Consider the following 13774-nt stretch of genomic DNA (forward strand, 5'->3'; position numbering starts at 1 on the left):
TTTTTAAGATTTTATTTATTTGCGAGAGAGAGAATGAGAGACAGAGAGCATGAGAGGGAGGAGGGTCAGGGAGAAGCAGACTCCCTGCTGAGCAGGGAGCCTGACGTGGGACTCGATCCCGGGACTCCGGGATCATGACCCGAGCCGAAGGCAGTCGCTTAACCAACTGAGCCACCCAGGCGCCCCTGGCCAAGCACTCTTGATTCCAAAGCCCATACTCTTACCCAGCTGTGTTTACCTGCTCCTAGAGGCAAGATCAAATGTGGGAACTATGATGATGATCATAGTTCTAACTTTATAGATATTTGATAGCTTACTTTTTTTCTTCCTCATTTCAAGTATTTACTTGTGGTTGCCTTATAATTGTCATTGATTTTCCTTACTCTCTTTTTTAGTTGCTTTCCGTATCTATGACATGGATAAAGATGGCTATATTTCCAATGGGGAACTCTTCCAGGTGCTGAAGATGATGGTAGGGAACAATCTGAAAGATACACAGTTACAGCAAATTGTAGACAAAACCATAATAAATGCAGATAAGGATGGAGATGGAAGAATATCCTTTGAAGAATTCTGTGCTGTAAGTACAAAAGAGCTGGTTCTTCCAACAGTTAGGTTTTAAAAACGTTTACAAAACTACTTACTAGAGAATTCCATATACATTTTTTGCACTAGAAATTTATATATTGGATTTTGCCTTATGGCCTTCATTCAAAGTTTTTAAATTACGTTCCTTGTGATTGTTAATAACTAACAATTATTATTCTCAGGAATTCCTATTCTCGATGATTATCTAATAATACACCACAAGAATGGTATTAATAACTTTTACTTACTGTTGATAGTCCCCCAAATTACAAACAGGGTGTATTCTTAAGGTTTATTTAAAAATAAATATGTTTGAAAACCCTGTGGAAGGTATGTGTTCATGAGTTTCAGCCAGGCATCCAGAAGGTTGGCTTCATGAGTACAATAGAAATGGAGTCTGCATGCATCTTAAACTCATTAGTGAGGCAGTGTAAACGGTGATTCCTCCCCTCCCCCCCTCCCAATGAGTTGATGGTTGGTTCTATGTGTGATAGGGTAAGGGCCCCAAGGTGCAAGGACTGCGGTTTTGGGGAGCCCTAAGAAAACTAACTCGAGGTGGAAACTGGGGCCACAGTTTACCTTCTAGTTTATTGCCTTTCTTCAGTACATCCAGAGTTTTGCCACCACTCACTGCTTCCAAACAAAACAGCAACACAACCACTCATCTTCTTTCACTACTTTGCCCCTAAAGCAAAGATACTAGCATTTTGATGTATTATAAGTTTTAACTGCAAGCTAGAGATGCTAGAGAATCCAGAAGGAGAGGCAAAAAATAACAAAAAGGTTTTGAAAATTTTCAGTTATGATTGGATGCTTCTATAGGAAGATTTCCCTCCTCCCTTTCTTTTCTTTTTTTATTTAGACCACAGAAGGAAAGACAAATGACTGTGGTTATGTGTCATGGAAGGACTAAAGTTGCTACTTTGGCATTTAAGTAGAAGTTCATATTATCCTTTAAGTATCTTTCTTCATCTCAAGGGAATGCTGTCTGCATGTTGTTTGAAAAAGTAGGGTGGTACTCTAAAGAAAAGACTGGGTCTTTTTGGAAGAGAGTTAAGCTTGAATAGGAAGGGGAGGAGTCTAGATGGTGGAGAAGTAGGAGACCTTAGTTTTGTCTGGCCCCAGGAATTCAGCTAGATAATATCAAATCATTCAGAACACCTGCAAACTCAGCTGGAGATCTAAGAAAAGAATTACTGCAATTCTACAGATAGAAGAGTGACCACTTTCTGCAAGAATGACAAGACGGAAAAACTCACCTCAAAAAAGAGAACAGGAGGCTGTACTGACTGCCAGGGACCTAATGGATATAAGAAAGATGTTGGAACTAGAGTGCAGAATAATGATTATAAATATAGGTACTAGCCGGGCTTGAGAAAAGCACAGAAGACATTAGAGAATCACTTTCTGAAATAAAAGAACTAAAATCTAATCAAGTCGAAATTAAAAAGGCTATTAATGAGATGTAATAAAAAATGGAGGCTCTAACTGCTAGGATAAATGAGGCAGAAGAGAGAATTTGTGATATAGAAGACAAAATGGAGAATAATGAAGCTGAGAAAAAGGGAGATAAATAACTACTGGATCATGAGAGGAGAATTCGAGAGATAAGTGATACCATAAAGTGAAAAAATAGAATATTTGGGATCCCAGAAGAAGAGGAAAAGGAGAGAGGCAGGGTGGGGACCGAAGGTATACTGATACAAATTATAGCTGAGAACTTCTCCAATCTGGGGAAAGAAACAGGCATTCAAGTCCAGGAGGCACAGAGAACCCTCCTCAAAATCAATAAAAATAGGTCATCAGCCAGACATATAATAGTGAAACTTGCAAATCTCAGAGACAAAGATAAAAACCCTGAAAGGAGCTCAGGATAAGAGGTCCATAACTTACAAGGTTTTGGTAAGGTAACTTAGATTGGCAGCACACCTATCCACAGAGACCTGGCAGGCCAGAAAGGACTGGCATGATATATTCAGGGTACTTAATGAGAAAAATATGCAGCAAAGAATACTTTATCCAGCTAGGATGTCATTCAGGATAGAAGGAGAAAGAAAAAGCATCCAGGACAAACAGAAACTAGAAGAATTCGTGATCACTAAACCAGCCCTGCAAGAAATATTAAGGGGATCCTTTAAGCAGAGAGAAAGCCCAAAAGTAACAAAGACCAGAAAGTAACAGAGACAATGTACAGAAACCATGACTTTACAGATAATACAATGGCACTAAATTCATATCTTTCAATAGTTACTCTGAATAGCAGCTAAATGCTGCTATCAAGACACAGGGTATCAGATTGGATAAAAACACAAGACCCATCGATATGCTGTCTGCAAGAGACTCATTTTAGACCCAGAGACACCTCCAGATTGAAAGTGAGGGGTGAGGGGCGCCTGGGTGGCTCAGATGGTTAAGCGTCTGCCTTCGGCTCAGGTCATGATCTCAGGGTCCTGGGATCGAGTCCCGCATCAGGCTCCCTGCTCCTTGGGAGCCTGCCTCTCCCTCTGCCTCTCTCTCTCTGTCTCTAATGAATAAATAAATAAAATCTTTAAAAAAAAAAAAAAGAAAGGGGTGGAAAACCATTTATCATGCTAATGGACACCAAAAGAAAATTGGGGTGGCAATCCTTGTATCACACATTTGATTTCAAACCAAAGACTGTAATAGATGAAGAACGACACTATATCATAATTAAAGGGTTTTCCAACAAGAAGATCTAACAATTGTAAATATTTATGGCCCTAACATGGGAGCAGTCAATTACATAAGCCAATTAATAACAAAATTAAAGAAGTACATTGATTAATAACACAATAATAGTAGGGGACTTTAACACCCCACGCACTGCAATGGACAGATCATCTAAGCAGAAGATCAAGAAGGAAACAAGGGCTTTGAATGACACACAGGACCAGATGGACTTCACAGATACATTCAGAGCATTCCATCCTAAAGCAACAGAATACACATTCTCCTCTAGTACCCATGGAACACTCTCCATAATAGATCACATGCTGAGTCACAAATCAGGTCTCAACCAGTACCAAAAGACTGGGATCATTCCCTGCATGTTTTCAGAGCACAATGCTTTGAAACTTGAACTCAATCACAAGAGGACATTTGGAAAGAACTCAAATACATGGAGGATAAAGAGCATCCTACTAAAAAATGAATGGGTCAACCAGGAAATTAAAGAAGAATTTAAAAAATTCATGGAAACAAATGAAAACAAAAACACAACTGTTCAAAACCTTTGTGATGCAGCAAAGGTGGTCCTAACAGGGAAGTATATAGCAATAAAAGCCTTCTCAAGAAACAAGAAAGGTCTCAAATACAAAAGCTAACCTTACACCTAAAGGGCTGGAGAAAGAACAACAAATAAAGCCTAAACCCAGCAAGAGAAGAGAATTAATAAAGATTAGAGCAGAAATCAATGAAATAGAAACCAGAAGAACAGAATAGATCAACAAAACTAGGAGCTGGTTTTTTGAAAGAGTTAGTAAGATTGATAAACCCCTGGCCAGACTTACCAAAAAGAAAAGAGAAAGGACCCAAATAAAATCATAAATGAAAGAGGAGAGATCACAACCAACACCCAAAATACAAACAATTATAAGAACATATTAAGAGCAATTATATGCCAACAAATTAGGCAATCTGGAAGAAATGGATGCATTCCTAGAGATGTATCAACTACCAAAACTGAAACAGGAAGAAATAGAAAACCTGAATAGACCCATAACCAGCAAGGAAATTGAAGCAGTAATCAAAAATCTCCCAAAAAACAAGAGTCCAGGGCCAGACGGCTTCCCAGGGGAATTCTGCCAAACATTTAAAGAAGAATTAACACCTATTCTTCTGAAGCTGTTTCAAAAAATAGAAATGGAAGGAAAACTTCCAGACTCTATGAGGTCAGCATTACCTTGATCCCCAAACCAAAGACCCCATCAAAAAGGAGAGTTACAGACGAATATCCCTGATGAAATTGGATGCAAAAATTCTCACCACGATACTAGCCAATAGGATCCAACAGTACATTAAAAAGACTATTCACCACAATCAAGTGGGATTTATTCCTGGGCTGCAAGGGTGGTCCAACATCTGCAGATCAGTCATGATACACTACATTAATAAAAGAAAGGACAAGAACCATATGATTCTCTCAATAGATGCAGAAAAAGCATTTGACAAAGTACAGTATCCTTTTTTTTTTTTAAGATTTTATTTGACAGACACAGTGAGAGAGGGAACACAAGCACGGGGAGTGGGAGAGGGAGAAGCAAGCTCCCCGCTTGAGCAGGGAGCCCGATGTGGGGCTCAATCTCAAGACCCTGGGATCATGACCTGAGCTGAAGGCAGATGCTTAACAACTGAGCCATCCAGGCAACCCCAGTATCCTTTCTCGATTAAAACTCTTCACAGTGTAGGGATAGAGGGAACATACCTCAATATCATAAAACCCATATATGAAAAGCCCACTGCAAGTATCATTCTCAGTGTGGAAAAACAGAGCTTTTCCCCTAAGGTCAGGAACACAACAGGGATGCCCACTCACCACTGTTGTTCACCACAGTACTCGAAGTCCTAGCCTTAGCAATCAGACAACAAAAAGAAATAAAAGGCATCCGAATCGGCAAAGAAGAACACTCTCACTCTTCACAGATGACGTGATACTCTATGTGTAAAACTCAAAAGACTCCACCTCCAAATTGCTATAACTCATACAGAAATTCAGCAAAGTGGCAGGATATAAAATCAATGCACAAAAATCAGGTGCATTTCTATACACTAACAATGAGACAATTAGAAAGAGAAATTAGGGAGTTGATTCCATTTACAATTACACCAAAACCATAAGATATGTAGGAATAAATCTAACCAAAGAGGCAAAGGATTTGTACTCAGGACTAACGATAGAACACTCATGAAAGAAAGTGAGGAAGACACAAAGCACTGGAAAAATGTTCCATGCTCATGGATTAGAAGGACAAATTGTTAAAATGTCTATGCTCCCGAAAGGAATCTATACATTCAATGCAATCCCTATCAAAATACAATCAACTTTTTTCACAGAGCTGGAACAAATAATCCTAAAATTTGTATGGAACCAGAAAAGGCCCCAAATAGCCAAAGGAAAGTTGAAAAAGAAAACCAAAGCTGGTGGCATCACAATTCTGGACTTCAAGCTCTATTACAAAGCTGTAATCATAAAGACAGTACGGTGCTGGCACAAAAACAGACACACAGATCAGTAGAGAACTCAGAAATGGTCCCTCAACTCTATGGTCAACTAATCTTTGACAAACCAGGAAAGAATATCCAATGGAAAAAAGACAGTCTCATCAACATACGGTGTTGGGAAAATGGGACAGCCACATGCAGAAGAATGAAACTGGACCATTTCCTTATACCATACACAAAAATAGACTCAAAATGGATGAAAGACCTAAATGTGAGACAGGAATGCAACAAAATCCTTGAGAACACAGGCAGTGACCTCTTTGACCTCGGCCGCACCATCTTCTTGCTAGACACATCTCCAAAGGCAAAAATGAACTATTGGGACTTCATCAAGATAAAAAGCTTTTGCACAGCAAAGAAAACAGTCAACAAAACCAAAGACAACCAACAGAATGGGAGAAGATATTTGCAAATGTCTTATTAGATAAAGGGCTAGTATCAAAAATCTATGAAGAACTTACCAAACTCAACACCCAAAGAACAAGAAATGGGCAGAAGACATGAACAGACATTTCTCCAAAGAAGATATAGAAATGGCCAACAGCACATGAAAAAATGCTCAACATCACTGGGCGTCAGGGAAATACAAATCAAAACCACGAGATAACACCTCATACTGGTCAGAATGGCTGAAATTAAGTCAGAAATCGATAGATGTTGGTGAGGATGCTGAGAAAGGAGAACCCTCTTAAACTGTTTGTGGGAAGGCAGGCTGGTGCAACCACTCTGGAAACAGTATGGAGGTTCCTGAAAAAGCTGAAAATAGAACTACCCTACGATTCAGCAATTGCACTACTGGGTATTTACCCCAAAGATAAAAATGTAGTGATCCGAAGGGACACCTGTACCCCAGTGTTTATAGCAGCAATGTCCACAATAGCCAAACTATGAAAAGAGCCCAGATGTCCATCGACAGATGAACAGATAAAGAAGATGTGTTACATATATACACAATGCACTACTACTCAGCCATCAAAAAAATATAAATCTTAATATTTGCAATGACGTGGATGGAACTAGAGGGTATTACGCTAAGCCAGTAAGTCAGAGAAAGACAATTATATGATCTCACTCAGATGTGGAATTTAAGAAATAGTAGCATAGATAGGGGAAGGGAGGGGGGAAAAAAAAAGATCAGAGGGAGATAAACCGTAACAAACTCTTAATCATAGGAAACAAACAGGAGGGGATGAGGTGGGGGGCTGGGGTAACTGGATGATGGACATTAAGGAGGGCACATGAGGTAATGAGCCTTGGGTGTTATATTGGGATGAATCACTGACCTGTACCTCTGAAACCAATAATATATGTTAATTAATTTAATGAGAATAAAAAAAGGAAGAGAGTTAAGCTTGAGATTTTGAGACTTTGAACTGTTGCATGGTGGTACTTGCTATAAGGGTCTGTCATCTGTCCGTCTCTTCATTGCCAGAGATCACAGAAATACTCTGGTGGACTGGCGTCAGATTGAGTGTGACATGAGACCAGGCTGGTAGTGACAGCATGGATAGTAGCCAATTTTTAAAAGAAGGAAAGAAGAAATCCTAAGCCTTGAGGGAACAAAATACAAATGGAAAACTTGCCCAGAGTGATGTGGAAGAGATGTATAGAGATGAAGACCCCATTTATATTTAGTAAATATAAAATATAAATTAAAATTGCATATAAATCACTTGTCAGTGGAAGGAAATTAAAATACATCTCTCTGTCAGATAAAATCTTGATTTTTTTTTTTTTAGGTATTTCTTTAGGTATAGAAATGATACTATGTACACTGAAGACATAAGCTTATGATTTGAGTTCATTTCCAGTATTTGTGATAAATTACTTGTGTTTTTGAGGAGCATAGTTCAGGAGTGTAGCAAAATTTTTGTGCCTAAACCAACTTTTCACATCGATCAAGCCCGTAACTTCGGCTTCATTGAGTCCTTTTTATTTTGATTTCTCAAGCTATAGCAGTGAAAGAGATGGGAAGTTAGTTTAAGAGATGACATGCTTGTTTGCCTCCTTTAAAATTTTCAGAATAGTCCACATACACAGAGAAAATAGAAATGATTAGTGACAGGATTAAAGTTGGGACCTGAACACATGTACAATTGACCCTTGAACAACACCGGTTTGATCTTCACTTGCTTACTTATGTGTAGGTTTTTTTCAATAAAGTATTGTACATGTTTTTTGTCTTACGATTTTAATGTTTTCTCTAGCTTACTTTATTGTAATACAGTATGTAATACATATAACATACAAAATGTTTTGTTTATGTTAATGGCGAGGCTTTTGGTTAACAGTGTCCTATTAGTAGTTAAAAGTTTTGGGAGAGTGAGAAGTTACACATGGATTTTTTTTTTTTTTTTAAAAGATTTTATTTATTTATTTGACAGAGGGAGACACAGCGAGAGAGGGAACACAAGCAGGGGGAGTGGGAGAGGGAGAAGCAGGCTTCCTGTGGAGCAGGGAGCCCGATGTGGGGCTCGATCCCAGGATCCTGGGATCATGACCTGAGCCGAAGGCAGATGCTTAACGACTGAGCCACCCAGGCGCCCCTACACATGGATTTTTGACTGTGTGGGGGTGGGGTTGGTATCCCTAAGCCCTGTGCTGTTCAGGGGTGAACTGTATTTATTTTTGCTTGCTCTCCAAACTCCAGTGAAATTAAAAAGTAAAGGTTTATGAACCCACAGGACAAAGAGATAGTAGGGAAGATAACAACTAGAGTCAACAGCTTTATAAGTAAGCTGACTTAACAAGAGAAAAAAATGAATTCTAAGCTATCAACTTGGAAAGCTGAGAAGCAGCTTGGTTTATAATGCAGTATCCCTGAAAGGCTCAGAAATTGGGGGCACAAGTAAAAGTGGGGATGAAGGCGAGGTTAAAACAGGATTGCTTAGTCTGTTTAAAAAGTATTTAGCACACTAGATTGATCTCCTTTCCTACTCTTCAGACTCTCCTGCCCTATAGTGGGAGATTGAGAGGGTGAAGTGTAGAGTCTCTAAGCTGGGAAACAGGAGGCATAGATTGGGGGGTGAGGGTGGGGGGAGGGGGAGGGAGACTAAGTAAAGATAAGCATATTTACATTTTTCTACCTCTAAAAGTAAAACAAAAATCTGTCATTCTCAGGGATATAATATACTGAATGCTTTAAACAAAACTTGAATAATATATGAGAACTCTTAGAAATTTAAATTTAGAGATGCATATACACCTGTTTTATATACACCTGAATGCTAGTATTTCCAGAGAGAAAATGGAGGGAATGAAGTCATTAAAAATGAATCAAAAGTAATGAACCAAAAGTACTGTTTTCTGTCTGAAAGGATTACTGAGTACCTAGCATAGTATATAAAATTACTCTGGGCCTAGGCACAATGTCCTGAAATTTTAAGATGGGAAACAAAGAGATGGTCCTACAAATTCCAAAGACCAGCGGTAGAGGGGTAGTAGGGAGGGGCTTTATACAAAGACTCAAAAAACATCAGGGCAGCCGACTTCTCTGCTATATAGCAAAGTAGGAAGCTCAAAGACAATGGAGCATTGCCTTTGCAATTCTGAGGGACAGTTATTTATTTCCAAACTAGAATTCTCTACAAACTCAAACTAGATGGATGAATGAAGACATTTTCTGGTAATGCAAGGCTTCCCTTTTTGGGAAACTACTGGAAGATGTGCTCCCACAGTAATAAGGTTGTAAATCAAAAAAGATAATGTGGGGTCTAGGAAGCAGAGGGTCCAACATGAGAGAAGGAAATTTCCGGGATGATGAAGCAAAGTCCAGAGATGACAGGCCTAGATTGTAGCAGGTGGGAAAGCTCTGGGAATGATTTCAAGATAATAAAATTGATAGAATTACATCATATATTTGAACGGATTTAGAACAGAAGTTTGAGACTGAATTAAATACATAGATACCCAGCAAAGGAAAAGATAATTATAAACCTGTAGCAACACAAATGTGCAGTATGCAATTGTTTTGCTGTAAATAGTATTTTATATAGTCATAATTAAAATGCTGAATTTCTGTCTAATCAAAGTGAAGATTTAACTGTTGGAAGGGTGGGGTGGGAAGTATACGGGGTAGGAGATAGATGGGAGGGGTGTGTATGTGTTTAAGAAATAAATCTTCCTCTTGTGTGGTGGGAAGTCAGTGGATAATGCCTGCAACTTTGAATCCAAGAGAAGGCAACGTAGGAATGTTATTTGGAGATCTATAGGGAAATACTGAGTATTAGCTGAAAAGTCTAAATGATCATCTCTGTGTAAAAGGAAATAGAGAATGAGGGCAGGGTAGCAAACTGATGTTTTCATAGCAGAAGCTGTAGCACTAATTGGCTGTTTAAGCTTTATTTTTCAAATAAACTTTTAACATAAGTTTAAATTGAATAATAATACAGATGCAGTTATACACAACAACATGGATTGTCAAAAATATGTTCGGTGAAACAAGTCAGACACGAAAAAGATCTCCAACTAATCCAGGTTGTTAAAGTCACAGTAGTGGCTCCCTGTGTGTGTGTGGTAGGGCAGGAGGAGGGAGATGGCTGGAAGGGGGCCACAGAAAAGTCCTGGTAATGGTCTGGGTGCTAGTTACTTGGGTGTTTACTCTGGGAAAATTCATCAAGCTGTGAACATTTGTGACTTACGTACTTTCTTTAGGTAGGTTGTACTTAATAGAATCTATCCTCCAAGTAATAATACAGGTAATTAAACTTGTAGATTACCATGTCATTATTCACAGAGATGTCTGTAACAACTCTCCATGTCTTCAAGCCTATGGGAAAATAATGTGCAGAAAATTTTATTCATTTGTTACTTTTTAATACTTTCTAGAATAGACTGACAGTTAAGCCCATATTTGGATTTTGAGGATAAATTTTTATGATAACCTCCGGTTATTACTATAAAAGTAGGGGTTGGCAAACTACAGAGTGGGTTAGATCCTTCTCATCTCCTGTTTTGTGTGTCTTTGAGCTTAGACCAGTTTTTTACATTTTTAAAGTGTTGTTAAGAAAAAGTGGGAGAAGGGCACCTGGGTGGCTTAGTCAGTTAAGCATCTGCCTTTGGCTCAGGTCATGATCTTGGAGTCCTGGGATCAGTGGGGAGTCTACTTCTCCTCTCCCTCTGCCCCTCCTCCTGTTCGTGTTCTCTCTGTAATAAGTAAAATCTTAAAAAAAAAAAAAAATCTTAAAAAAATAAGTAAAATCTAAAGTAAAATCTTAAAAAAAAAAAAAAAGTCTTAAAAAAAAGTTGGGGCGCCTGGATGGCTCAGTTGGTTAAGCGACTGCCTTCGGCTCAGGTCATGATCCCAGGGTCCTGGGATCGAGCCCCGCATCGGGCTCCCTGCTCCGCAGGAAGCCTGCTTCTGCTTCTCCCTCTCCCACTCCCCCTGCTTGTGTTCCCTCTCACGCTGTCTCTGTCAGTTAAATAAATAAATAAATAAAAATCTTAGGAAAAAAAATTGGGAGAAGGAAATGCAAGAGAAATTACATGTGGCCTACAAGAAGCCTAAAATACTCTCTGGCTTTTTAAGTTTGCCAACAGTTGTCCTAGAACACAAGAAAATGCCTGTTATCCTGGGAGAAAGAAGCCATGAAAATTCTAACTAGATGCAGTACAGGTTTAAAAACAAAACCAAAACAACTCAAAAAAGGCAACTTCTGAAAATAGTTAAAGTATTTTTTAAATTGTAATTTTGGTTAAGGTGGTTAGACCAGTAAAAAGGAGTTTTCAGTTGTGGTTAAGCTTGATTTGTTCCTATCTGTTGCAGGTTGTAGGTGGCCTAGATATCCACAAAAAGATGGTGGTAGATGTGTGACTCTTTTTTAAAGAGTACCACCCAACACTTTTGCTTTCTTCTCCATCTCTGAAGATCTGCTCAAGACGTCCAGCAATGCTCTCTGTGTATTTAAATGGAAGTATTTTTCTCTGTGAAGCCACATTTTCCATCACGAGCCTCATGAAGCCAACTAAGTGTTATTGAACTCTAATTCTCTCAATAACTCAGTGTAGCACTTTAAAGTCTGAAGGACAGCAACATGAAAAGAGCATATCAATGTGGTGAAGAAAGGGAAGGGGTTGGCTTTTTAATTTATTTTTCTTCATCTTTTATAACAAGAAAGTATCTATATATACATATGTAAATATTTATATATAGATATATGTAGCTTTCTATATGTGTAGTAGGTTGGCTTTAATTTAATCTACTTGATTCAGAAACAAAACGATAGAGTACAAAAGTGCCAAGCAGAACTTAAAACATCCTTACTTTTATTTCACACAGTTTTATATATAGATAGAAAATTGTACGATTTGAGCCGGGTGTTAGGCCAGCTGTTTTCCTTTTCCTGCGCTTTCTCCTTTGAGAGATTGACAAAGCATTTGTTAACGTCCTATTATTTACCTTAATTACATTTTTTGTAACAAAGGAGTGTGTAATTTTCTTTCTACCTATGAATATATTTCCAGGGACTGTGTCTCATTGCTGAGCAGCTTTTACTACATCTCTGCTTGAGGAGAAAGTATAGTGCAGTGCTTCTGCCAAGAGCTCATTCTTGTGTTCATATAGTAACTGCACAGAGCTTGTGGCTGCTTCGTTACTTCTTAACTAGGAGCCATTACATTTAGTAAATGTCCCTGAGTCAATGTAAGTTACCAGTTGTGGAAAGGCCAGAAGCCATCTGAGGCAATCACGATTTTCCTTAGACATTTCTTAGTAATACCTGAAGGAAATCACATAACTACTTAGGATATCCATTCGTTTCAGTATGTAGGTAATCAGTTTGTCATTAAACTTACCTTTGAACCATAAATTTCCCTTCTGTTTCAGAAGGCTTACAGCTCATCTAAAAAACTGGTGATACTTAATGTGCATGTATGTATCTGAACGCCCACATATATTTGTGATGTAAATGGAAGAAGTCGTACTAATTTATATGCCATGGAAGAGCAAAATTTTATCCAAATTTATACCCCTTGAATTTCTTTACCACAAGGCATAGAGAGTGCATGATGGTTTTCTTTCTTGATTTGCCCATATTTGTAATGGATGCTAACTTACTAAATGTGTGATATAAAAGTAGCGTATCATGTTCCACCACTTGATATTATCCCTTCCCTTTTCTGCAAAGGTACTATTGGCTGGAAGAAAACATTTTGGTTAGCTTTCTAGGACAGTAGTCTTCCCCGGTATAGTTTTTCTAGAAAAGCGGTTTTATAATCTTAAGTGGAAAAGGGCAGGTTGAATCAAGGTAAATGAATCTTAAATTGGGCACACCTGCCTGCCATCGCTGTTCCTTCAACTGAGTGCTGCACATCATGGGCTCTGTCTGTGAGAGAAAAATCCCGGTGCTTGGTGTCCTTGCATGACATGGAGTTTTGCATGTAGATCAATTTAAAATGTACCTCTTGTTTACATAATTTGCATAATTTTAAAAGATAATGTTGCCAAACTTTGGAAATGTTAATGTTCAAACTGAAAATCTCCACTACATGTAACTTTCTTCCTCTGGATCAGTACGTGGCTTATAATCCCAGCCAGTGGTTTGATCTGTTCCAGTGTCAACTGCCATGTGCTCTGCTTCAAGGGGGAACTAGTCTTTTGTGAATTTTTTGTACATAAGTATTTGTTACAAATATTTTAGCAAATGCTTTCTATTTCTCTTGCTTGTGCATTATCTTGGCTGGCGTTACAGAAAAATAGTGCAAACATTATTTCCTTACTGGGGATTGGGGTTTTTTTTTTCCCCCCTTTTTTTTTTTTTTTTTTTTAGTGTGGGTGGGGGCGGTTTATGTTGAATGTTTAGTTTTTCTTCTGCATGAAATGTCATGTTGTGGGATCTTTAGAAAACTTCCTACTGTATGAATAAGAAAATAAAATATTTGAAACTTGCTGGAGTGTGTTCACAATCGTCTTTGGTGAGCTTCCACAGCCATTAGATACTTTTTTTCC

General features: G+C 38.4%; 1 protein-coding gene across 1 annotated transcript in view; it reads left to right on the forward strand.

The window, feature by feature from the left end:
- Positions 1 to 12473, forward strand: part of PPP3R1 (protein phosphatase 3 regulatory subunit B, alpha) — a 69870-nt gene extending 57397 nt beyond the window's left edge. The window contains exons 5-6 of the mRNA XM_021699135.1: positions 396 to 580; positions 11594 to 12473. Coding sequence (XP_021554810.1) covers positions 396 to 580; positions 11594 to 11641 — 233 coding nt within the window. The 3' untranslated portion in view covers positions 11642 to 12473. The remainder of the gene's footprint in view (positions 1 to 395; positions 581 to 11593) is intronic.
- Positions 12474 to 13774: the final 1301 nt, after the last annotated feature.

This window comes from Neomonachus schauinslandi, chromosome 10, assembly GCF_002201575.2.
Source record: "Neomonachus schauinslandi chromosome 10, ASM220157v2, whole genome shotgun sequence".
Taxonomy (NCBI): Eukaryota; Metazoa; Chordata; class Mammalia; order Carnivora; family Phocidae; genus Neomonachus; species Neomonachus schauinslandi.